Genomic DNA, 27,708 nt, shown 5'->3' on the forward strand with positions numbered 1-27,708 from the left:
TTTTTATTAATTTAGAATAGGAAAATGCACATGCCTTTTGGGGAGTGCAATTGTTTGGCAGTAATATTACTTGATAATTTGATATTTAAGGCTGTGATACTAGCCAGAAAGAGATCTTTGGATGTTCTGTAGAATGGACCCACTGAATTGTCTTTCTTGTAATTTTAGTTATCATTGGTAATTTTACCTCCATTAGTGTCTATCTACAACAAAGGCTGCCAGTTGGTGACCCAAGAACTGAGTTCAAACCTGGTTTCTCTGGCTAGCATAGTAGTCTTATTCAAAGTGAAACCAGTCTCCACTGCCCAAGACAAAGGGTGGATCTGTGATATAGGAAGGGCTGCCATTGCCTTCCTGCAAGGCACTAGTAGCTTGAAATGGGCAGTGGCTACCCTTTTTAGAAGGACAGATGCTTTCTGACTTATCATATCTGGTGGCTTCACTTGTCAGCTTCTGTAAGCATTTGAGTGTGTGACCTTTGACTGCAGCCTTTCTACCATTTAAAAGAAAAGAAAAATGAATATTATTGGTTGATAGATTAAAATTGTGGGCTTAAACCATTGATGTTTCATCATCTTACATTTGAGATTTGTCTCCAGATCATATATGATATAGGCAGGAAATGCAAATCTCTCCTGAGTACTGCTTGATCTGGGCGGAATGAATATTTCTAGAAACCAATTAGTTGGCTTGCTGCCTGCCTTCACTCTGTATTGCTATGACCCACAGATAGCATTGGCTATGTGTTCCTCTGTACTAAATTAAAGGTCCTTTTATATTGGTATCTAAGCTTTCACAGGATGTCAGCATCCATTTAAGATCCCCAATGGGAATCATACTGGTGGAGACATAGCTCGATTTTCTCCTGGGATGTCAGTCCTGTACACATGCAGCCAAGGCTACCTGCTGGTAGGTGAAGCACTCCTTCTTTGCACATACGAGGGAACCTGGAACCGACCTGCCCCTTATTGTAAAGGTTTGTTGTTTATTTATTTTTCCTTATTTTTAAATCAAATTTGTCCCAAATAGATATATTTGTTAGCTACTTTCCACTTAAAATAGCCAAATAAATGCATTAATTGGACCATTGAATTAAATGCATTTAATTGAATTAATCGAATTGGATTTAATTGGATTAATACATCAAGTAATCTAAATATTACAAAATAAGAAAGTGTCTGAGGCTTTAGTCTATCTGAGCTATCACTTATGTAGTCATTTAAATATGGAAAGTTGAAGTCTATATAAATTAAAAAACTAAGGTACAAACTGAATTTACACCGTGGTTACAGTTATGGTAAGTGTGCATCTGGCAAAATACTAGTAAAAAGTACAATGATTGTTAGAGTGTATTTCCTCTAAGTGGTGGTAAGATTATAGGTATATTTTTTATTAAAGTTTCAGAATAACTTTTTCATTTTCATTAGCAATGCATATGAAATGTGAGTAGTGAGTTAATATCGAACACTTGGTAAGCACTTTTTACCACATGCTGGATACTGTGCCTTGCACTTTGCACGCATTATCTCATTTAATCCTCATGGGTTTTAAACTGGCTTCAGACTGTGACCAGTGGTACAGTAACAGACGAATTTGAAGTTGGTGGTCTATTCTGAGGATGGGAGAAGTAAAGACAGAACATAAAAAGAGAAGAGCACTAACTGAAAAGGTGCAAAACTAACAACCTTATGCCGTTATCTCGTGGTATCCGCAGAGGGCTTCGTTCCAGAACCGCCTTGGATACCAAAATCTGCAGATGCTCAGGTCTCTTATATAAAATGGCATAGTATTTGCATGTAACCTGTGCACATCCTTCCATATACTTTAAATAATTTCTAGATTACTTATAATACCAATGCATTGTAAATACTATGTAAATAGTTGATGAGCTTACAGTAAATTCAAGTTTTGCTTTTTGGAACTTTCTGGAATTTTTTTGATTTTTTCAAATATTTTCTGTCTGTGGTTGGTTGAATCTGCAGATACAGATATGGAGAACCAACTGTATTTTGAAAGCAGTTGACTGCTAAGACTTCCGTTATTCCTGAATCTTCATTTATAAGTGCTTACTAATATGACAGGGACTTCCAAAAATACATTAACCAACCTGTTGTAACAATTAATGTTTGCATTCTGACCTGGGAAATCCCTGATTATAAAGTTGAGTTTATTGTTTTTTTCATTAGTGAACTACCCCAACTTAAAGTGGAAAAAAAAATTTTTTTTTTAAATCCAATGGCAGTGTTACACAAGAAATGAAGGAAGATTGGGTATAACCCAGGTTTCCAGTACATCTTCTTAAGTAGATTTAGAGAGGAGGGAGTTGTGTGTTAACTTGGGGACGTTACCCTGGGACTCTGAGCTACATGGAACCATGCAACTAGACTAATAGTTTTGTAATTTTTGTATTCTTCGTAGGCTCACTTTCTCCTCTTCTTGGTGGTAAGTTTTCTTAAATACTTGAAGAAGACTTCCAATGGTGTTTTATATACAAAAAAGTATAATTTGAGGCCCTGTATCTGGCCTGTTAATTTTTTTCACGTATAAGAAATGATCTTTTTTGGTGTTTTAAGGATCTTTTAATGTGCACTTCACATCACAAACTGTCACCTTTGGATGGAATGGAATAAATGATTTAAATAGCCATTCCCAGTTTCTATACTGAAAGCTTAGTTTGCATTCAACTCTTGATCTTTTGCATGATTTGATTACTATCAAAATAGACTGGCTTATTCTGCAGCAGCAAAATATATTTCACAACTGAGAGTTAAATGTTGTGCAAGGTGATAGGATCCTCATGTCCTGAGCTCCTAATTTTACCCCAGTGATGAGAATAGTACTAATAAAACTGAAAGGAACAGAAAAGCTCAACACGAGCTTGACTGGAACCCTGTGATCAAATGCTCAGTGCTTTAGATTAAGTGTTAACCAGGGTTGAATCCGAAAAACTTTAAGCCCACTATGCTCATTCATGAATTCGGTATTTATGGCCAAGAAAAGATAAGTATAAAAGTCACATAACATATCTTCCTCTACTAGGATTAGGCCCCACAATCACTTCAAACAATGATGATCACATTTTTTCTAGCATTTGACATTCCGTTTTCTTTTCTAGGGCTTTCTGTAGGTGGAGTGTTCTCATCTGCTTGGTTATTGTCTCCTTATGCATGATACTAAAATACAGAGGATGCCAGTAAGTTCAGCGCATACTTGACCAAAAAGCATAAAAGGTTTTGACTCCTTGCCTGAAACTAAACACAGAAGCACAAATTATATAAAATAAATATTGCAATGTGATAACTATAATAAGGTATCTTGTGTTAAATAGAAGACTTTCTGTAAGAACTTAAAAAATAACAAATTCTTATTTTATTTGAATGACATTTATTCAGATGATATGCAATAAAATATCTAGAAAATAGAAAAAAAATCCCATCATAACAACTGCAGATATTGGGTATATTCCTATCTGATCATTTTCTTATATTCTTTCTCCATTTTCCCCTTTAAAACTGAAATTTTAGCTTTATAGTCTCCAGCCATTAAAAAAAAATTATTTAGCTTAATGTACAGTTTTTCTCGTGTCTTTAAATCATGTTTTCTTTTTAGGTACTTAATAGCATATTGTTCAATTATATGTATTTCTGTACTGTAGATATTTCAGGTTGCTTCCACATTTATTTTGATAATGAATAAAGTATGAGACACACCTGAATAAACTTTTCTCATACTTATTTCCTTAGCCTAGATTTCTAGAATTGCTAGGGATAAGTGTATGAACATTAGATGCTTAAAAAATATTCATATGACCTTCTGGAAAGTTAGCTCTAACTTAATCGTATATCAAATAATTAATGTATCTGGATATATTGTGTTTCTGGACTCCTTTTTCGTTTTATTGATCCATCCATTCTTCCATCACAAACCACTTTGCGTTTAAATAGTCTCCTATCCTAATACCTGATAAGGCAAGAAGCCCCTCACTGTTTATTATTTTTTGGGCTTTTCCTTTCTACTATCTCCTCTTTGTTCTTACAGATGAGCTTTAGACGACTTGCCATTTTCTAAAAACAGATATTTTGTGATTGCATTTGAATCTATGGATTAATCTTTGAGAATTGGCGTATTTTCTATAATGCTTTCCCATTCAGAAATATACTAGGCCTTTCTACTTGTTCAAGTAATCTTTAACTCACTCAGCTGTTGTTTTCATGATGACTTAATACATTACTAGGTTTCTATGTTTCGTTATGTTATGTTTTATTGTCTAGAACTTAGACATACTTTTAGCATTTATTTTTAATTTATTAATTTTTAAACATTTGTATCCATAAAGTAATGTTGCCATAGCGGGTTGTGTGATATTTGGTGGGGACACAAGCAAATGGTCAATACTTGGGAATTTTAGTCAGAAAAGATTCCATAGTGGAGGAGATGTTTCAGGTGAGCTTCAAGAGAGTATGGACAAGGGGAGAAAGTTATTCCAGGTAGAAGGAGCATTTAGAGTAAAGACCCAGAGCTTGTTATTCCACCGTATATTATGAGAATGGCATAAGAATCTGATATGACTAAGGAATAATACATGTGATGGTGATTGAAAGTGAAGGTGGCATAATTTTAGGTGAAAGAGTGGCATAAATGACCCCTCTGACACTTAAGTTTTGTGGAAATTACAGAGTATTGTGATATGTGCAAAGGATACATTTTCAGCAAATGATACCATCAAGCATCAGCCTGGAAATGTTCCTTGTACACAGGTTCTTAAGTCTCTGAACATGTTAGCATTAAGGAGGATAATCACGTGAAGTCTTGTCAGGTCTTAGGCAACCTGCAATGGGGGATGACGTCACCCCAAACCTGTCATCTGCAAACTCCAGCAAAGTTACTTTAACATGCCAAGTCACCTGGATCCATCATTTAGTATGCCACCAGTGCCATCTAATTATACTGTTTGTGGTTTTATAATGCCTCGTGCAACCCTTGAAGGTTTACACTGAATCTGTGTAATGGCGGTAACTTTGAACCTGGATAGTTTGTTCTAAGCCTGGAAGAGCCTGAGCACAGTAGGTCTTTCGAGGGTCTGCAACTAGGATAAGCTTTAGGCTGCAGTGTTTATCAGAGTGTGTGTGCATCACATATCCTTGGTCCTATAACTGATTTCAGGAGTAACAGTGTCCTATGACCAAATAAGATTGGGAAACACTTCATACTACATTTTAATTATGGAGATTCGCAATGATCATGAGACTGTTTGAAGTCCTACAATAAAGAAGCCTATTTAATTAAAAAAAAATACTCTTCCAAACTAACTGAACTGAACTGCAGAACTCTTTTTTCTTGCATAATGCTTTTAACATCCCATGGAACTAATGTTTAATTTAACATTGAGGAGATCTAGAAAGGTGGCCAGAAGCTAGATCATCCAAAGCCTTGCGTGTCAGGACAAGGAGTTGGGTCTTTATCCTGTAGGAGCTTAAGCAAGGAAACAGTATGTTCAGATTTGTATTTTCAGAAGAGTGGGTAGTAGTAGGGTCTCAACCAAAGCAGCAGTGCTGGGGATCAAGAAGATGGAACAGCTGTACGAAGTATCTTTACCATAAAGAAGATCAGATTTAGTGAATTGCTGAATGTGGGGAAAAGGAGGCAGGCACAAAGAATGATTCAAGCTGATGTCACTGGGTTTACCCAGTGGGTTCACCAAAAAAGGAGAGGGACAGGTTTGTGGGGAAAAGACGCAGGTCTGACTTGTTACTTTGAAGCGCCCATGACATAGGTAGGACTCGAGAGGGGCTTTGGACTCAGGCAGGTGACGTTTAAATCACAGTTGAAACTTTGGGACCAAGAAGAACATAAAACTTTAAAATATAGATGAGAACAGATCTCAGAAGGGCAGTAATGTTTAAGGGGGAGGAGGAGAAGGAACAGTCAGAGGGAAGAGGAAATTTGGGAGAAAATAGTTTCATAGAATCCAAGAGAGAAAAAGGTCCCAAGAAAACAAAAGTAAGGATGTCATTTGTATGGCTTTCCTCACAGGAAGTTAGAAGATAATTTTAGAGTAATTAAAATTTTAAATAAATAGAAAATGTGATCTCTATATCTTTCCTTCCTGCTACCAAGTTTGCTATCAGGGCACTGCATATGTAGAAAACTTTGCAAACTTCAGCAATGCCTACAAACTCAAAAAATTCATAATGTTGCAGTCTGATTATTAAGTTTATTAACATAGTTATAGCAAATACTATATTTAAGTGTCGCAGTTGATGGGAACCAAACGTACGTTGAACTTAATTCCTAAGCATCACTCATTTGTTCTATGTCCAATTTCTAACTGACTTCAGTTCATTTTCTGATAGTTGACATAGACATTTGAGCTGCCTTAAATACTTTTTGTGAGATGGGAAATGGATCATTTAAAATGGATGTCTAGTAACAAAATTAGATATTTTGAAAAGTCACCCAAACATTTGAGGAAGAGACTATGTAATTCTTTTCTTGTCATCTAAGATATTTTAATAAAACCTAAACTTCATATTGACCTAAAAATTACCATTTATTAGTCATCTTAATGTATATTCCTCTTAAATAAGTAAGTTGACCTCTTAAATGTGATAGTGAGTGACATGCTATAAGTATGCTTTGATAGTAATTTTTCTCAGCAGTAATTTTGTACTTTTGCAATTTCAGAGTTCTTCATTATAGCACAATCACACTTTTTAAAATTGAAGTACAGTCAATTATAATATATCAATTTCTGGTGTACAGCACAATGTCCCAGTCCTGCCTATACATACATATATTCATTTTCATATTTTTATTTTTTGGGGGGAGGAAATTAGGCTTATTTATTTATTTATTTTTAGAGGAGGTACTGGGGATTGAACCCAGGACCTTGTGCATGCTAAGCACGTGTTTTATCATTTGAGCTCTACCTTCCCCACTGCACAATCACATATTTATTGTCCTTTGCTAATTTTGGCAAAGTGTTTTAAAAGCACAGCAAACTATATGTGCTTTCAAAGAATAAAAGTAAAAAATCTTAAAAATCATTTTAAGCTTTTAGTGCTGTAAGGCTTTGCAAGGGTTTTGAAGTAAACATCAAATATAAAAAAATTTTTAAGTTATATTGAAAGATTGCTCCCAGAAAAGTAAATTTATGATCATATTCTAAAATCAATTTTTTTTCGATCTGGGAGTCATAGATATTAGTCATTAAACATCTTGGATAAAGCTGCCTAATGTCAACTTCTGACTTGGACACATAACAGCTTAGCAAGTTATTTTTTGGGTCTTTCCAAAAAGTGAGGGTTTTAGTGATTACATCATAGTATATTTAAGACAATAAAATGAAATCATCCACGAAAAGTATTTACCATGTTGGGAATTATGGAAAGAAAACAACTTTTACACCTTTATAGTAATCAGTGAGCAAATAATTCTTTTTTTCTTCCATTTAGCAGTTACTACACAAAGGAAAGACGTAAAGAAGATCTTCATTTAGAAACACTAGACGTATATTCTGTTGATCCATACAACCCAGCAAGCTAATCAGAAGACAAACTGGTATCCAATGAAATTTGGAATATTGTTATTAATTTCTATGTCAATGTTTCCTTAAATTTATATTTCTCAATAAGCATAGTACTCAGTGTATAACGTTCTGTTGCACAAGTCTTTAGTAATTATGCACAGAAATTCTTAACTTACCTAATTCACATTGCCAACTTCTGTCCCTGGGTTTTTTTAAACTTATTCATCCATTCAACAAATATTTAAATAAGCAGCAAAATAACTAAGAATAAAATAAGTAAGAAGATGGCAAGTATTATGAAGAGAAATAAAGCAGGAAAAGGGGACGGGGGCAGGGTAGTTGGAAGGGAAGTCTTCACTCAGAAAATGAGATTTGAGCAAAGACTAGAGTGAAGTAAGGAGCTAGCCTTGTAGAGGAAGGGCATTCCAGGAAGAAAGAAGAGCAAGTACAAAGACCATAATAAGGTGGTGTGTCCCTGCTGTGTCAGAGGCACAGCAAGAAGCCAGTGTGGCCTTGCATGGACTGACCAAGGGAGACAGTGGTAGAGATGAAATCAGAGAGGTACAGGGAGGTAGGTGAGGATGACTGATCCTGTAGAGACCTATATGCTAGGTCACTGTAATGAACTTGGTATTTATTCTGAGATGAGAATTCTTAGAGGGTTTTAAGCAGAAAAACAAGTGATCACTTTAACTGCTGTATTAAGAAGACAACGGAGGAAGCCAGGGGTGAAAGGTGGGGAATCAATATGTGTTCTATCACAAAAATCCTGGCAAGGAGTTGTGAGTGGCTACCACCAGGCTAGTGAGAAGAGGTCAAATTCTGCATGCATTTTCGAGATGCTGCCAGTGGGGTGTCCCAACAGTTTGTATCAGGATAAAAGAGGAAGGGAAAAATCAATGATGATGCCGGGGTTTTTTGGCCTGAGCAATTGAAAGGATAAAATTGCCATTAATTAAGACAACTGAGAATGGGAAAAGCAGGATTAGAGAGAAAAACAAGGGGTTCCACTTTGGAGATGGTAAATGTGAGATAGCTAATAGACATCCAAGTAGAAGTGCCGAGAAGGCAGCTGGATGTACAAGTCAGCATTTCAGGGAATAGATCCAGAATCAGTACACAAATTTGAGCTTTTCCATGTATGGATGTACAGAATAATGAAACCAAATAAGACCAGCAAGGGACAAAAGAGGCTGGGGAAGAGGAAAGGTCTAACTGCTGAGCCCTGGATCCTCCAACATTAAGAGTCGTGGAGTGAGAAGGAACCAACAGAGGGGTGAAGAAGCAGCTCTGATACAGGAGAAGACTCCAGAGAGCAATGTTCTAGAAGTCATGCAAAGAGAGAATTTTATGAAGGAGAGGGTGATCAACTCTGTCAAATACAGATCAAGAAAGATCAGTAATGAAAACCGACTTTTGTGTTTAGCAGCACAAATTTTGCTGGTGAACTTGACTGGAACAGTTTTGGTGTAGAGGAAGGATGCAAAACCCTGATTGAAATGAGCTTGGTGGAGAATGAAAGGGGAGAAATTAGAGATATCAACCACAGACAACTCTTTCAAGGAGTTTTTCTATGAAGAGGAGAGGATAAGTAGAATGATGGCAAGAATAAGAAGTAGAGTCAAGGGCAGTATTTTTTTTAAGAATGAAGAAATAGCAGTGATGTTGCCAATCCTATAAGTGGTTGAGAACGATCTAGTAGGGAAGGGGAAGATGATGGCAAGAAAGAAAAGGAAGAATTGCTGAAGCCACATCTGGGCAAGCTAGAAGGACTGGGATCTTGTACTCAAGCAGGAGAACTTACATAGGAGTGTGGCATTAGCAACAGAAGAGGTGGCAAAACATACAGGGAGATGTGATGGTAGAAGCATGTGTGGAGGTTCTCTTCTGATGCTTCTGTTTTCTCACTGAATAAAAAGCAAATTGATCAACTGAGACATCAGAGATATAAGGAGAAAGAAGAAGGTATTAAGTAGGCACCATGAGAGGTGAAGACTGAATGACAGGAAGTAAGAAAGGTTGACATGCAACGTGAAGGGTCCCCTCGAGTTTCCCAGGAGAAAATAAGGGTGAACATGTGAAGGTTTATTAAACCCAGGCATTATGCTGAGGGTCTTTCATGCCTGATTTCATTTTGCTTCAGTATAACTTTGAAAGGTGTATATTATCCCAAGATAATACCTAGGTGAGAATATAATATCCCAGATGAGAAAACCAAGGCTAAAAGTTTCTCTTGGCCAAGGTCTCAGGGTCAGTAATTGGCAAAAGTAGAATTCAAGCTCAAATCTGACTTCAAACTGCTTTCTCCTTCAGTCTATAAAATACACAATAAAGATACCACCTCTGCCTTCTTAGAACTTATTTCAGTCAGAAAAATAAGACATATACATTTCATAGTGTAAGAATAAGTACCAAAAACAAGACACAGGAAAACTGCTGTGGCAGTTGAGGAATAAAAGGATGCCTTGTTGCTGGTGAGCAAAAGGGAAGGAAACAGGAGACACTGTTGCAGAGTGATCTCCAGGTCCAAAGCAGTGGGAGCCCAAAGTAGAGCTATGACATAAATATTTGTTGAATGAATATTTGAATGAGTGAGGATGAGAACATTGTTTCAACTTCTCCCTCATTTATTTTGTTCATATTTATCAACAAAAAATTTAGTTATTAGTTGCTTCACTTCATGTTGTCCAAAGAAGGACCACTTAACTGATGCTTAATTGAAGCTTGATGCTTCATTGTTTATAGGACTTATAGCTGGTATATATAAAGAGAATGTTGATACTCATATTTAAACTTCAAGTTGTACCAATGCCTTTCCTAAATAGAAATTAATCTATTTCAGTGTGCCTTGTTGCTTGGAACTCAACTGAACATCAGTTGGAAAGAAGCCATTCTAATATCAGTAAGTCTTTTTGTATGTCCTCAACATCAGTGAGATTCTATCATAAGCTTCAACTCCTATATGCACTTATTCTCAAGTGGAACAAAGAAAGGGTGCTTGATGATAAAGATGGGAGCCCAGTTTTACCTCCACATGCTCTTCAAGAACTTTTCGAAGCCTCACTTGTGATGTGCCTGGAGCTGGGCTCTGACTATACACAATTATGTAACTCTGAAAAGTGCCGCCTTTCTGGCACTAAAAAGAGCTGTCCTCACGCCCAGACTCTTCTTTTATAATCAGCATACTTACTGTTACCATACTCTTTTAGTTATAGTGTGTTTTTAATTATTTAAGCAAAGTATGAAGCATATCCTGTGGTTATCATGGGCATATGTTTGATGGGGAGTCTAGTTTTATTTTTACAGTAGCATCTTTTTCTGATATGTTTTAACATTTCACTTATTTCCCCTTGGTTTGAGATTTTCTCATAATATGTAATCACTCAGTAATTTCAACTTGCACTTTATTTTTAAAATCATGAGTGAAGTGTTATTTCTAAAGTTTCGGTGTACAATCCAAGATTTCAATGTTTCCTTGAAAGCTTTGTCAGAAGCTGTAGTTGTTTGTAAAATGTCATGTAATAGTATGTACGTTAGTCATTCAAATAAATTTTATCTTTAAAGAAAAACATTTTCCCTATGTTATTCTTTCCCCCTGGAGTCAGTGCACTCCTGAATAACAGACATAGTCTTAGGGTTTTTCAAGTTCCTGATTTAATGTTTGTGCATTCCGGATCCCACCACTTTGTCATGTTAGTCAGACTCTCAACCCACAGACTCAAGGCAGTCATCCTTGAGACTTCCTTTTATATTTATCCAGCCAACGCTTTCACCTAGCCCTTTCATTCTTCCCCACCACACGCTAGATCCAGCTGTCAGTTTTTTTCTTTACAGCATTTAAATTATTGAGAAAATAAAATCTTGCTTACTGGCCACCACAAATTTGCTCCTCACCCCCAACTTCTCCAAGACTGTGCATTCTGTTTGACATCTTTTGTTTTGTTTTTATAATTGTGATAAAAAACATGTAATATAAAATTTACAGTTAATAATTTTTAAGCATACAGTTCAGAAGTGTTAAGTGTATTCACATTGTTATGCAACAGATCTCCGGAACTTTTTCATCTTACCAAACTGACCTATATCCATGAAACAATTACTCCACATTCCCCCCTTCCTTCAGTCCCTGCCAGCCACCATTCTACTTCCTGTTTTTATGAAGTTGACTACTTTAGATACCTCACATAAGTGGAACCACACAGTATTTTCCTTCCTGGGGCTGGTTTATTTCACTTAGTATGTCCTTAGGTTTCATCTATGTTGTAGCATGTATCTGAATTTTCCTTCTTTTTCAGACTGAATAACATTTCATTTTATGTATATACAACATTTTGTGTATCCATTCATCCATCGATGGACATGTAGGTTGTTTTCACCTTGTGGCTATTGTGAATAATGCTGCTATGAACATGGGTGTGCAAATATCTCTTCAAGGAATGTTTTTCAGTTCTTTTGAATATATACCTAGAAGTAGAATGCTGTTTCATATCTTTTGTTCATTCATAGCACCATTGTCATTTCTCCAACTTACCCTCCAGCCTTCTATTTTATTATAACTTCATCTCTACTCATCTCTGTTCTCATCTTAACAGATGATGAAAATATCTCAACTTCCTCTCCCTTTACTTCCAAGCTTATCTATATCCACTCATCCTTATCTTCATTTCCACAAACCACTTTTCACAGACTCTACAGTTCTCCTCTCATCTCTCTCTGTTTCTTCCAGGATGTTGCTCCATCAAATACACTCTCTTATTACTGGCTTCTTCTTTTCATTTTCCCACCTACAAACATGTTCAAGCCAGTACCCATTCAGCTGCAAGTGACAGAAATCCATCCCATACTGGCTTAGGCAAAAAAGGGATTTTTATTATATTACGTGACAGAAAAGGTGAACAGTGCAGCTCACTTCAGTCAAAATGAGAATTAAATATCCTAATTACATCCTCAGGAATCTGTTCTATTCTTTGGTTCTGTTTTTCCTTGCTGGCCTCATTCTCTGGTAGACACTCCTTGAAAACTGGCAAAAATATTTGCTGACCATGCCAAACACACACTCCAGCATAAAGAGCTTCTCTTGTCTAATAACTCCTTCAAAAATCCCTTCATTATGTTTGATTTGTCCAAATAGGGTCACCTGCCCCCCCCAACTGAACCACTTATTAGGGTGAGAGCAGTGAAACAAGCAGATGACAAGGCTTGAGCTGCTTGCCTAGGCTTGGGGCTGGGGATAGGACTGAGCTACCTCAGCTGTTTTCAAGAGAGGCTCTCATACCCTGCCTCCCTCCCCAACCAGAGGACATTGGGCAATTTCTGCAGACATTGTGATTGTTACAGCTGGAGGAGGGAAGAGCTACTGGTGGAGAGAGGCTGAAAATGCTGCTTAACATCCTACAGTACACAGGACAGCCCCCCAAACAGAGGATTATCTGGTTCAGTGTGTCAATAGTTTTGTATTTGAGAAACCATGGCTACATAGAACTCTGCTAAAGAGGCGACTTCCCAGAGCAAAGATCAGGGGCCACAGTTCCAGAAGGGGCCCAGTTAAAGCAACAAATACCCACCATACCTTCTATCTGAAAACAAATCTTCCCCCAGACCATCCAGGTTTTCTCTTTTAAACCATCTCTCTTCTCAAACCACCAAATTTTCTGAAACAGTGGTTGATGTTAGCTTATTTAATCATTTATTCATTTACTTAATAGGTAGCTATGAAAATCATTCTTGTGTGCTAAGCAGTGTTTTAGGTTGTGGAAGAGAGCAGTGATAAATGGACACACCCTTCGGAGCTTTTATTCTAGTGAGGAGAGACAGACTATAAGCAGATTGTCAGATGGAAATTAAATGAAAACAGAAGTAAAATTTTTTAAAATTATATGAAGCAGAGAAAGAGGAAAGGAAGTTCTGAATGGATGTGCAATAGTAAATAGTGGCCCAGAAACAGACTCACAGATACAGAGAACAAACTAGTGGTAACCGATGCGGAGAGGGAAGGGAGGGAGGGCAAAACAAGGGTAGAGATTAAGAGATACAAACTGCTGTGTCTAAAATAAATAAGCTACAAGGATATCCTGTAGAGCACAGGGACATAGCCACTATTTTATAATAGCTATGAACGGAGTATAACCTAAAATTTTTTTAATCACTATGTTGAACACCTGCAACTGATATAATATTCTGTATCACTATACCTTGGTAAAAAGTTTACAAAACTCTGGATCAATGTGATTCATATAAACATATCCTGACCTTCCTGTTGTTTACTGGACATGTTCTTCTTCAACAGACCCATCAGTTCCTGAGATTTTTTTGAGACTTTTCCACTCATGTGCTTTTCAAAAGTCCTCTTGCTGGGAGTCCAGCTTCATTATCCACTCCTGTGTTCCCAACCTTTTCCTAGAATATTGCCATAACATTCCCGCACTTCCTGGCCCTCACTAAAATCCATTCGTCCCTTGACTACGTCATTCTCAGTTAAAAATCCAAAAAACCGTTGACACTCTCCCTTGAGGGTCCCCTCCCCCTTCCATATTAGTCCCCTGTCCTGTTACTGTCATAACAAATTACCTTGAATCTTAAAACAACACAGTTTTGGTTTTGTTTTTTGTTTTTTTTTTTAAACAATTCTGGAGGTCAAAGTCCAAAATGAGGGCTGGATCAAGGTGTTGGTAGGACTGACTCCTTCTGAGAGCTCCGGGGGAGAATCCTTTCCTTGCCCCTTCCGGGTTCTAGAGGTAGCGGCATTCCTTGGCTTACGGCAGCGTAACTCCAGTCTGCCTCGGCCAGTGCCTTCTTCCACTCTGTTCTGCTGCCTTCCTCTTCTAAGTACCCCTGTGACTGTTATCCTCCCACATAAGCAGGATAATCTCTCCATCTCAAAATCCTTAACTTAAGCACACCTGTGAAATCCCTCTTGCCACAGAAGGTAACATATCACAGGTTCTGGGATTAGGGCAGGGACATCTTGGGGTCCTTATTCTGCCTACCACCCACCCCCATTTCTCTCACCTTTGAATGCTTAACCCTCTGCCCCAAACTTGTCCCTCTCCCATGTTTCTTATTTCAATAACTAGCACTACCGTTCATTTGGAATCCCAGGGCTAATTACTAATTTCCTTCTTTTTCTGGCCACTAACTTTAAGAAAGGAAATAACCAAAACCCAATGCTGAAGCAAAACTTGCTCATTGCATTTCCAATATCTTTCTTAATTGTCTACTTTATCCCTAGTTAGGGTCACCATCAAATCTCACCCCATGTTGGCAAGAGTTTCTTTGCTTGTCTCTCCAGCCACTATTGCGTTATTCCAATCAGGTCTCTATCCTATACACAGAATTATATTTTTTAAACATGCAAATCTGATTAAACCATTCTCTTTTTAAAAATCTTTTAATGGCATGGTATATCTCAATTCAACACGAAGAAATTGATTCCTCATATTCCCTGTACATGTTGCCTGCAAGTGTGTCTTCAACACAGAGAGCAGGAATTTCATTAACTGCCCTACCCACGCGGATTCTTGCGAAGAGGGAATGTGTAGAGGTGTGTGGACGTGAAGCTCTGAACCAGGAGCTGCCCATCTTCGTTCGCAGAATACTTCAAGGAACTAAAAGCACTGCCAGATTTTTCTCCTCTAAGGTGGTCTCCAGGTGCTAGACTTGTTAGAAATAATGCAAATTGGGAGTAAGCAAGGTCTCACCCACCAAGGGGAAGTTGTGGTCAAAGGGCTTTATTTCCCCTCCTATAACGCGGGGTGCACTTCCCACACCCTGGGCGCAGAGCCGGTGTTGGACATCTCTCATCTTCGCTCTGCTTTCTCCCGATCTGGACTTTTCTCCGAGATCGCGTCAGGTTATTAGGGGCGCTTGAGAAGGATGGGAACTTCTTCCCAGAGGAGTCCGGGGCCACTCCGACCGCCAGCGCCCTCTGTCTCCTGCTCCGGAGGAGCCTTTCTGGCGGTCCTAGCGCTGCTCGCGCTACCGGCGGCCTGGGGTGAGATGCTAGCGGGCGCGGGAGCCGGCGCAGCGAACGGGGCGGCCGGGGCAGCTGGGGCGGTGCAGGCACGGCCCGGCTGGCGCTCGCGCGCCTCGCAGAGTCGCTCTTGGGGGCTGAGTGTGCGAGTAGGCAGGTCGGCTCTGGGATCCCCTCTGCGCCCGGAGACCCTGATGGCGCTGGTCAGTTCCCCTCTGCGGGGACTTCTGTTGTGTGTAGTGCAGAGAAGGGTGCAGACGCTCAACAGGTGCTGCACGGAATTCCTTGTCTCTGGCCACGGCAGAGTGTAGCACTGATCATAGTGAAAGAAAGTCGGGTTGGAAATTCGACCAACTTGGGTTCTAATCCTAGCAATAGATTAATTGTGCGGAAAGTTACTACACTGTTTCCTCATCTGTACAAGGGGAATGCTGAGATCTCGGCCCCATGGGGCTGCTAACCTAAATGGCATAAAGCATGTCAAAGGTCTTACGCAGTGCCTGCCACTTAATTTCTATCCCCCAATCATTATTTCAGCCCTTTGTTCACGATTGTGTTTGGACACGCAGTCCAGGGGGTGCAGTTATCCCCTGAAAACTGCCCTGCATCGGGCTATATTCACCCTACTCACACCCCAAGCCACCACCACTAGCATGAATGTGCACTTATCAAGCATCTATATTAAGAGGATCCTAGGTGCTTGGGGATAGAAGAGGGAGCCAGGCTCTAGAACCCTCAGTGTCACTGGTTGCAGGTAGAACGGAAGTGTAGAGATGTTTACATATTGTCATATTTTAGTCAACTGTTTAGAACAAAACAAAGCCTTTTATAGATATTATGAAAATTTCGAGGCAGCATTCTCCCTTCCTTACCGTTAACTCCGAATAGGTAAACACCTTTAATGAGGCCCCTTCTCTTCCTATTTTTGGCTTCCCTTAGAAGTCTTCTTAGTTGCTTGGACTGTTGTCAATTTCTTAGTTGAAGTGACAGTATTTAGTTTTGTCCAGTCTCTTCTGGACAACAAGTTTGCTCTTTGTTGTCACTAGACATGTTGCATTCACTATTTGATTGGGCCTTCTCTTCTAAGAGAGCAAGGAATAGGGAAAAACAAGTTTCCACAAAAATTGTTGTTAATATTTTATCTCCTAAGACATCATAAAGGAAGCTGTCAGGTGAAGAGATGGGATAAAACCTAAAGCTTTAATTTCAGAAGAGAAGTCTGTCAAGTAAATTAAGCAATCTGTGCTTAGAATTTTTGAGGACTTTGTGAGTATACTGCCCCCTTCTTACTGGAATGTTGTTGTAGTTTGCCCATATTTATTAAGTTACTGTTAGAGTACAATTGCAGACACTATTAATTGCAAAAAAATAATATTAACTAAAATTATCACAATAACTTCAAAATATGAAGCAGCCTAAATTAAACTGTCTGGTATTTACTTGCCAAAGTAATTTAGGTAAAGAAAATGCTGATGGAATGCTGACAGTGTGCACAGCACTGTGGAATTTGAAAGAAATGCAAGAGAGGGCTATGCCTGCAAGATATATGTGTAGAGAAGTACGGTGATAGGGTTTTATGAAATCTCCTTAATTAGGAGGCCAGGGTTCTGGTTTTCCAGCTTCTGCTACCTACTAGCTGGGAGCCTTGGACCCAGCAAGTCAATTAACATCCCTGCGTGATTCCCAGAGTCCACATGTATAAAATGAACATAACTGATACTCTGCTATCTGAGAGGGTTATTGTGAAAATCAGATGAGGGAATGTACGTGACAGTGTGCATTAACCTCAGAATCCCCATGGGGATCTCCAAAAGCACAACTAGAGAGTCACACAGGACCCTGAAGGCCACAAAGTGGCTGAAAAGGGAGACGTCTCAGATCCAATGATAGGAAAAGGCTGAGTGGAAGGAGCATGGCTTCAACAGCACTTGAGGAGTGAGCCCCTCAAAAAAGATTGTACAGGATGATTCACAGCGATATTCACTTTATATAAAAGTCAGCACACTGATTAAGCATTACTAGGACCCGTGTTTATTTTAACATAGGCAGACTGTGGTGCCCTCACTTGGTTGGATCAGATCTCTCTGTGACTTGAGTGTGTAAAGATGCAAGGTAGAAAAGAGGGGTGTTTCAGTTGGTTTTCGGTAATTTGTGACCTACTTTAGTTTACATATGCTCAAGATGAATAGATTTGTGGTTTGTATTACCTAGTTTTAAATATGACCTTAACAGTTGGACAAGTAACTTCAAAATTTCCCTTCATGTAAACACTGAATGAAGATAATTCTAAGGCCAACTCAAGCAAAGAATTGAATGGCATAGCTGACAGTCCCCTCCACACATATAGACATTAAGAGGGAGAAACACGGTCAGTTTAATCACAACTGGTCAAGAACTGAAAAAACAAAAAATCTACAAAGCATCAAGAAGACTAGTTGAAAGATAGCTTTATATCCACTATTATTAACAGAGAAGCTCATTGAGACTCTATTTTGTCCATTTAGATGTTAGTTCTGACATCTTAAGTCATGTTAAGTCACCGTGAGTAGCAAAGCATTTAAAACGTTTTTTATCTGTATCATATTTCTTAAAATTTCTATTTACATATATTAGCATATCATTATATACATTATATAGCATATATATAGCACATATATTATACATATTATATAAATATTAAATACTATAACAGAACATATAAATTATATTGTTATAATAATAATTTTTATACACATAAATTATGCTACATTTATATTATATGACATACATAATATTATGTTGTACTGATATTTTTGTTGTATAATATAGCATATACAATTACATTAAATATTACAAATATATAATTATATAGCTTTGTTAAATTATATAATATACTAAAATTTAATATCTAATAGTAAATTATAATTTGTATACATAGTTCATATGTAATATATAATATTCTTTATAATAAATGATACATGTATTAAATAATATGCTATGTTATATACCAAAGCATATAATACATATTATATACAATGCACCAAATATATATCATAATATATAATATATATTTAAGTATGTTTAAATATTTAAATATAAAATATATAAAAGTTGAAAGTACATGCTCTTTTTTTCTTTAACTGATAGAGTTACTTAAGGAAAGCATTTGCAGGACCCTTCAATAAAGAACAGAATGAGCAGAATGGAAGGCAGAGCCTACTCCAGGTGGATATCTCATGTATGAAGCAATGCAAGTAATAATGAGCAGACTGTGCTTATAGCATAGAATACATCAATTCTTGCCTTGAATGGAAGATTCGAATCAGAAATATTTTAAGATGGACTGTGTTATTCAGGACAAAAATAACAGAGATGACAATACACACCTGGTAGAATGGCTAAAATTTTAAAAGCTGACCATGCCAAGTATTGGCTATAAGGTGAAGTAACTGGAATAATCATACATTGCTCATTGGTAAAATGATACAACCAATTTGGAAACAGTTCAGCAATTTCTTAAAAAGTTAAATGCACATGTGCCATATGACTAGGCATTTTACCCTTAAGTATTTACTCGAGAAAAATGAAAGCTTGTGTCCACACAAAGACTTGTACATGAATTTTTATAGCAGCTTTATTTGTAATAGCCAACAACTGGAAACCATTCAAATGTCCTTGAACAACTGAATGAGTAAACTAAATTAAAATGTATTTTTATAACTGAATGTTACTCAGCAAAAACAAAATACAGAAAACAAATTTTTATATGCAACGATCTGGATCATTCTCAAAATAATTATGCTGTGTGAAAGCTAGACAAAAATAACAAGTACAAACTGAGTGATTTAGTTTATATGAAATTCCAGAAGTCAGATCAATCTGTGTAAGAGGAAGCAGGTTGGAGGTTGCCTAGAAAAGGAGGTAGAGAGGTAGATGGATTACAAAGAAACATTAGAAAACTTGTAGGGAGTGTGATGGAAATGTTTGTCATCTTGATTGTGGTGATGGTTTCATGGTGCATGTGACAAAAGTCATCAAATTGTATACTTTAAATATTTTCAGTTATTGTATGTAATGTATCTTAATAAAGCTAAACCAAAAGATTTTTTGATAAGCTATGGTAGATCTTGAGTTTATAGAGTTCGTATTAATATATTTATCATAGGAATGGGCCATAATTTGAGGGATTTGTATTGAAGGAGGAAAAGAAAACTAGATCAAGCTTTCTCTGGTGAAGGCTCATGTGTTCCTTTTTATTTGGACTATTTTTCAAATTTGCATTTTTATTATTACATATATCATAGCCAGGACTCAGGAAAGAATTTTAGGTAATTAAAGGAAAGGAATGCCATTCCAAGAATAGTTCATCCCATTTGCTTTGTTGTTTTAGATCTCTGTCTTCTCCTTGTGAACTTCGTTGTGACATTCAGCCTCTCCTGGTAAAACTCTTGGCAACAGAAGCTCCACTTGGAACCTCTTACCTTGTCCAGTATCACTAAATAAGACAAATATCAAAATGACATTCATCCCACACATCACCTAGAAAAGATGAAGGCATAACATTTGAAATCACATCACAGGAGTTTTTTTGTTTTTGTTTGTTTTTTTAACTTTTTTTTTTCTGTTTGTCGCAGTGTTTCCCTAAGTGCTATTATTTATCAAAATCACAAAATACAGTTTTCTGGGCTGTAACTCAGACCCACTGAATCAGCTTTTGGGGATATAGCCTTGACTCTTGATTTTTTTTTAAGTTTTATAGGTAATTCATCTTTCATCTATTCATTGCAACAAATATGCACTGAGTACTTATATTCAAGTGCTAAGCACCTGGACTAGGTATTAGTTTAAAGGACCAAAAATCACTGGGTTTCTTGCCCTCAGATTATGCATGTCTAATATCTATTGAGAGAAATAGATACATCTTTTAAAGCACATAAATATAATAAGCACAACTTGTAATAAGTGATTTAAAAGGAAAAGTAAATGGTCTGACTATAAATTATTATGGGGTGGGGTAGAGGGAAGTAGTTCAGATTTGAAATCCCTGGGAAGCTCAGGGAAGGCTTCAATGAGGAAGCAACATTTTAGCAGAGGTTTGGAAGAACAGTGGAAGTTAGAATGAAGACGAAAGTATATCACATGGAAGGAATATTATAGACAGAAGAAAGAACATATAGCTTAAACCTAAAGAAGGGGGACAAAAGGATTTCAGCTCAATCAGAGGACACAGTGGTACAAGATGAGGCAAGAAACATAGACAAGGGTACTCTCGCTTAACAACTGCTGGTTTAATAATGAAAATGTGTAGTGATAGATGTAAGGCTGTCTAATATTAGAGAAAAATAAGTAAGAAATATGAGCTTTCTTTGATCACCATCCTTTGCTTAAGTAAATTACATAGATTAAATTTCTTGATTCTGATTAAAACCAATAAACAGGAAAAAGGCAACTTAGCAGCTATGCAGGCCAAATGACTAGATGGATCCACTTTCTTAAGGAATTCTCCTATCTGTCAGTGATCCAGTGGGAACCATGCTCATGGGCTGCAGAGATCAAATCCCAGGTTGAATCTGGGACACACTCATCCAGAACTTCTGAGATCACTGGTCACTGAGGTCTTCCAGGGCTTTCCTGAAAAGTAGGTTTATTTCAAACTAGCTCTCTACACTTAGGTAGAAAATAAACTCTTGGAAGCAAAGTGAGCATGCCTACATTTGCAGAACATCCAAATCTACCTGTTAGCATTTTCCTTTTTCTGGGGATAATAACTGTAACTACAATTAATCAAGTGCCATCTATGTGTAAGATGCTACTAAGTGTTTTGCATCTTTGACCCTTCCAGCAAACTTATTAGGTAAATATTATCATTGGCTTTTTGAAGATGAAACTGAAGCTCAGAGAAATTTAAGCAGCTCATCTAAGACCTCACAGCTAGTAAGTAGAAGACATCAGATTCAAGGCCAGGTCTCTATGAATCCAAAGTTTTTAACATCATATGCCATTATTTTTTGTATTAGTTTCTTATTACTGCTGTAACAAGTTACCACAAACTTAAGGACTTAAAACAATAGACATTTATTCTCTTCTGGTTCTGGAGATCTAAATCTAAAGTGGATCCTTAGGGCTGTGTTCCTTCTGGATGTTCCTTCTGGATGCTCTGGGAAGTAAGTATAGGTTTCTTTGCACTTTCTATCTTCTAGAGGCTGCCTACATCCTTTGGCTCATGGCCCCTTTCCTCTACTTTCAAAGCCAGCAGTGTAGCATTTTCAAAACTCTTGCTTCTTCTGCCTCCTTTGATCCTTTGTTTCCTTCATATAAGGACCTTTGTGATTGAATTTAGGGCCCACCCAAATAATCTAGGATTATCTTCCTATCTCAAGATTTTTCACTTAATTACATCTGCCAAGCCCTGTGATCTCATTGGGTAATGTTCACAATTTCCAGGGATCAGGGCATGGATGTTTTTGGGAGCTCACTATTCAGCCTACTACACATTTCCACACAGATTTTCAAAACCTTAGCTGAGTCTGTTGAGGGAGCCCATTAACATTAGGTGCAGGTTAGTAGCACATGGTTACAGTCCAAGACATAGTCTGCAGTGTGTATATTGACCATGACCTGTGATAGTTTAAAATATGTGTAGAATTTAAATACATGATAATGGTAGTACAAAAGACAGGAGGGAACTAAATGGAGTTAGCATCTTCTACAGTTCATGAATTGTTGGGGAAATTATAATTGCTACTTACATGTTAATATGTTAAGGATGCATATTAATAATTAAGGATGTTCTTTAAAGGAATGTGTCACTAATCATGTAATAAAAAGAAACAGAAGTAAAATAATAAACATAACTGATAATCAAAAAGAAGGCAAAAGAAGAGAATAAAGACCATAGACAACACAGGACAAATGAAAAAACAAATAGATGGTAGATCGAATCCAAAATACATCAACAATTATATTAAATATAAACAGACATTTCCACTTTAAAGACGAAGGTTGTCATACTGCTGCATTTCCCACACTGTGGGCTGAGGTGCCCTAGGGGTGTTTATGAATTTGCAGGGGACCTGTGAGTTACACAGCAATACTTGAATTCTCTCACATATTGTGAAAATGGCTCAAATTAGCTTAGTTCCATTAGATTCCCAGGGTTCCACTTGGTCGACATCATATCTTTGCAAAGCTGGGTTTTCAGCTATGATCATAATAAAGAGAAAATACCAAATGAAAATTAATGTGGAATAGGAAATTAAGTGGTGGTTTATGATCTGATTCCAAGCTTTGAGAAGTTGAGCAGTGTTCAACATTCCATATTAAGAATTATGGTGGGCACAAGACTTATTAAGTTGTTTGGGCCTAATTATTTAATAAATAGAAATGCTAAGTATTTCTTTTTTGACTAGGAATGACATGAAAAAATTACTGAGACCATAAGAGCCCTGTGAACTAAGTTTGGGAACCTCTGTCACAATTAATTAAAAATTAAAACTAAACGTTCTATACAAAACAAACAACGTACATGTTCAGAGACAGAATGGATGAATATAAAAGGATGAAAAACATACTATACAGAACCAAAAGAAAGCTGATTTGGCAAATGTGGCATTATGAGGATTTTTGTCATTAAATTATCACTGCGTATTTATATTTATAATAATTACAGATGTATTGAGGGTTAAATTGACAAACTTATTATTTGTTTCTTATATGCCTTACAAATAAAGCAGGCAAAACAGAATGTGAGGCAAAGGCAGACTAGAGATAGAGAGATTTTCTAGTGATAAAAGGGTCTATCTACCAGAAAATATGATTTAAAAAATAAAGGTACATTACTGAACTTAAATAAAAATGTTAAAAAAAAGTATATGCACAAAGTGAAAAATAGAGTTAGAAATAAGACAAATGTACAATAGGTGGAACATTTTAACACAACTCCTTTAGTATCTGGTAGAATAAGACCCCCACAAATCAGTAAGTATTAGAAGATTTAAATAAATATGAGTAACAGGTTGGGCCTTACTAACATACCCAGAGCACTGCACCCACTACCACAGAAACACAGTTTTTACAATCACATATGATAAAATTGCCTCAGTTGGTCATACGCTGAGCCATAAACTCAGTCAATTTCAAAACTTGAAAATAAATATATAATTTTTAACTGCCTCATATGTTTATAAATTATGTAAAGCATTTCTAAATAAACCATGGGTCAATGATGAAACAATGGCTTTGGTTTAAAAATTTATCAAATATTTTGAACTCAGAAAAATGAAAATATAACATGTGAAAACTTGTGGAATACAGCTAAATAACTATATTTAGAATAAAAATAATCATCTGAATGCTTATTTAGAAACTAGAAAATCTAAAAACAAAAAAAGGTCTAAGCAATCATCTCAAAAAATTATTTTTTAAAAAAGAACAGCATATAAAGTAAAGAAAATCTCAGTAAAGATAAAATAAAAATGAGTAAATCAATAAAGCCGAAAGTTGATTCTTTGAAGACTAATAAAATTGACCAACATATCCTCCATTATTTGAATTAATTAGTAGAGAGTGTGCCAATAGGGGAACATGGGATTTAAAAAACAAAACAAAACAATAAAGAGATTTCCAGAACTAAAATAAAATGATATTTTTTTCAGCAGATATTTCTTTGTGATTTCATATTGTCTGACTCTAAATGACATTTTCATTATTTTAACTTAACTACTGGGAGGGCTTAAGGGGAAGTAGCTAAAGCTAGTATTTAAAATATGTGCTTAACAATATCCTTTCATATAGTATAGTCTTAGTTATTGAACTTTGTCTACAAAGCATGTGCTCAAATTTCCTTGTGCTGAATAATATAACTGACTTGGGAACAGACTTTCAGCAGTGGTGACAGCTGTATCTGTGAAGCTTATTGGAGGAGAAAGAGAAAGTAGAGTTGAGGTTTCTCCACTAACTTTAATGTCACTGTGGTCTTGCTCTTGAGGTCAATGCAAAGCCCCGGTGCATCCTCCATTTGCCATGCCTACAGAACAGATTGACAAGGATGAGTTTCCCATCGGGACATCTGTGAATTTTAAATGCCTCCCTGGTTACCATAGCTACTTCAAGAGAGTGCTCTCTATCATTTGCCAAGGAAACTCTGTCTGGTCAAGACCTAAACACAGCTGTAATCGTAAGTAACTCTAGATTGAGGACTCATCTGTGTCAGTCAAAAATCCATAAATCTGATCAATGTTCAAATTTTGGAACAGAGACATGTCTTGATAAGTTCGCCTAGGCTATAATAGATGTGGAAGTTCTTCTTGTTGGTCATTTCTTCCTACTGCCTTGAGTTACTGGCATGTTCATTACAAGTTCATTTCACAAGAAATGACCACCACAAGGCAGGACTGAAGGAACATCTCTATTCACTAGAGATGTCCTATTTTCACGAATGTGTCAGGAAAGGAAAGTGTAGGCGGGGAAATAATCCCAGACTTTAAGATTTTTAACTTGTACTGGTTGAATGACAGCGTAAACACTTGTTAATAAATGAAGTTTTACATTTTTCAGAGAGGCGCAATATAGGAATGAGAAAGATCGGTAGGAGGTCTTTTTGAAAGTGGTGCTTAGTCATAATGGGAAAGAATATATATGTATTGTAATAAACGTATGTATGTATATGTATAAATGAATCACTTTGTTGTATACCTGAAACTAACATTTTAAATCAAGTACACCTAAAAAAAAAGAATAAAAATAAATAAATAAAATTAAAAAAACGAAAGCGGTGCTCAGGAAGTGGCTGATCCTGAGGAATCTGGTGAAGTTCCTCAAGGTGGCAAAATCTGTGGTTCCCAGAATTGCGTATGCTCTTCGGGAAGCTGCAGTCAGGTGGGGACTAACGTGTTATGGACTAACAAAAGTTCAGATGACTCTTTCTGGCTCTAAAATTCTGTTTCTTTTTCAAGGAAGATCATGCAAAACTCCTGCAGATCCTCTGAATGGCGTGGTGCACATAGACACAAACACCCAGTTCAGATCCAGAATTACATATTCTTGTAACAGAGGGTGAGTTGGCAGCAACACCTCTTGGGTCAAGAGTTTCAGAACAGCAATACTATCATCTGGCCACATCTCAGAAAGGAAAACGAGGCTGTTACCACCTGTTCTTAAAAAGCTGGAATATAGGTGTTTAACTCCTTATTGAAATGAAAAATGGTACAGGAGGATTCGGGGGATAATCTGTATCCTTGCTGGAAACCAGGGAAGTGAGTAGAAGAAGAGCGAGGTATTCACCAGGTAGAAAGGAGGAGGGTGGACGGAGGGCATAGTCAAATCATACGAAATCCCTGACCCAGAGCAGATACTGAAGGAAGGGAAGACCATGGAGCAACCAGGTGAGAAAGAAAATCTTAAAGGTAGATTCACTATTGGTCTGTCAGGGCTGCTGTAACAAAGTATGACAAACAGGGTGGCTTAGGGCAACCTCAAAAATGTATTCTCTCACAGTTATGGAGGCTGGAAGTCTGAAATCAAGGTGTTGGCAGGACATGCTCCCACCAAAGCCCTGAGGCAGGTTCCCTCCTTGCCTCCTGCAGCTCATGGGAGTCTCAGACCTTCCTTGGCATGTGGCAGTGCCTTTCCAATTTTTGCCTCCATCTTCCCATCTTCACTCTGTGTCTGTGTCTTCACATGGCATTGTGCTGTCTGTTTAGTCAATGTCCAAAGTTCTTTTTTTCAATAAAGATGCCAATCATATTGGATATGAGCCCACTCTAATGACCTTATCTTAATGTGATTATATTTGCAAAGACCTTATTTTCAAATAAGATTATACTCATGCGGTTTGGGGTTGGGCTTCAAAACGCCTTTTTGGGGAAACACTATTCAACTCGCAAAGAGCCCCTTGTGAAAATGTCACATGTAAAGTGTGCCCTGGGCAGCAGTCCTACCTTTCATGCTTAGCCTTGCTTAGCGCCAGTGGAGTATCAGCCTCTCTTCCAATGTGACCAGCTGAAACAGTTAAAAAAATATAGGACAAATATATATTGCCATGATAAACACAGAAAAGAAACTTGTGCCTTCAGCATATATGCTAACCAAGGACTTACAGATTATACAATGTATAATGTGACAAAGTAAAAGTAGAGAAATCTACAGTCTTGTTTCTTTCCCTGAGCATTTTTAAGTGCAGTCTATAATTCCCCTGACTATACCCTCTTTATCATATACTGAATAAGAACTAATATCTCAATGGTATAGAACAGAAAACAGTTTAATTTATAATATATTATAGGAAATTAATATTAAAAAGGCCAATCGGAAAAATCAAAAGGAATTTCTGCTTACAAAATAGAGTTACTTTCAAAAAACAGGAGGAACTCTTAGAAATCTCCTGTTCACACTTTTAACAAGATTCAGTTGTACACTGCTCTGTGAAGCTAGTTAGGAAATCAAGAATATTTGCCTAGGAACTAAAAGGACAATTATCAAACTAAAAAAAATCTGTGATAAACACACTGAATATTGTAGAAAATTAAGGAGAAAGTAAGAAGAAAATTGAATTGTCCCAGATTTCAGTGGAAAGGGATGAAGAAAAGGAGAAAATAGACGACACGTGAAAAAGAATACCAGGATTAAAAATTCATGTAACAAAAATGGCAGAAGGGGAAACAATAAGCGCCTAAAATTCCCATCACTAGGGAATGTCCTTCTGTATTTCCGAGATAAGAACAACAACAACAGTAACAAAATAAAAGGATGCAGAAAGGAAATTAATAACCTGTAACTCCTGCAAGAGAAGTTAATTTATACTGACATCACATTGGTCCTCTCCAAGGCTAAACTGCAGAAGACAAATTTTCTAATGAGTGAAGCTAGCAGTCACAGCAAGAGGCTCCAGATACACATTCAAGGATAAGCAAGGACCCCGGGCTCACACCTGCATACTTTCCAGGAAGCATACTTGTGGAGAAATAGAAAAAGATAAACTCAGGCAATGAACACATATTTTTTTTTCAAAGAAGAATGGTAAATCTCACTGAGATAGAGAATTGGCTGAAAAAACCCAAAAAACAAAACCAAATTTTAAAAGACAAGATCAAATATTTAACAAGTTTTGTTGTTGGGTTCTATTTGCTAATATTTTGGTGAGGATTTTTGCATCTATGTTCATTAGTGATATTGGCCCATAATTCTCTTTTTTGGTAGTGTCTTTGCCTGGTTTTGGTATCAGGGTGATGGTGGC

General features: G+C 37.1%; 1 protein-coding gene across 1 annotated transcript in view; it reads left to right on the plus strand.

Moving 5' to 3' along the window:
* Positions 1-27,708, plus strand: part of LOC102536491 (complement receptor type 1) — a 79,243-nt gene that overhangs the window by 11,946 nt on the left and 39,589 nt on the right. The window contains 3 exon segments of the mRNA XM_072948195.1: positions 4,607-4,621; positions 24,463-24,655; positions 25,434-25,529. Coding sequence (XP_072804296.1) covers positions 4,607-4,621; positions 24,463-24,655; positions 25,434-25,529 — 304 coding nt within the window.

This window comes from Vicugna pacos, chromosome 22 (genome assembly GCF_048564905.1).
Source record: "Vicugna pacos chromosome 22, VicPac4, whole genome shotgun sequence".
NCBI lineage: Eukaryota > Metazoa > Chordata > Mammalia > Artiodactyla > Camelidae > Vicugna > Vicugna pacos.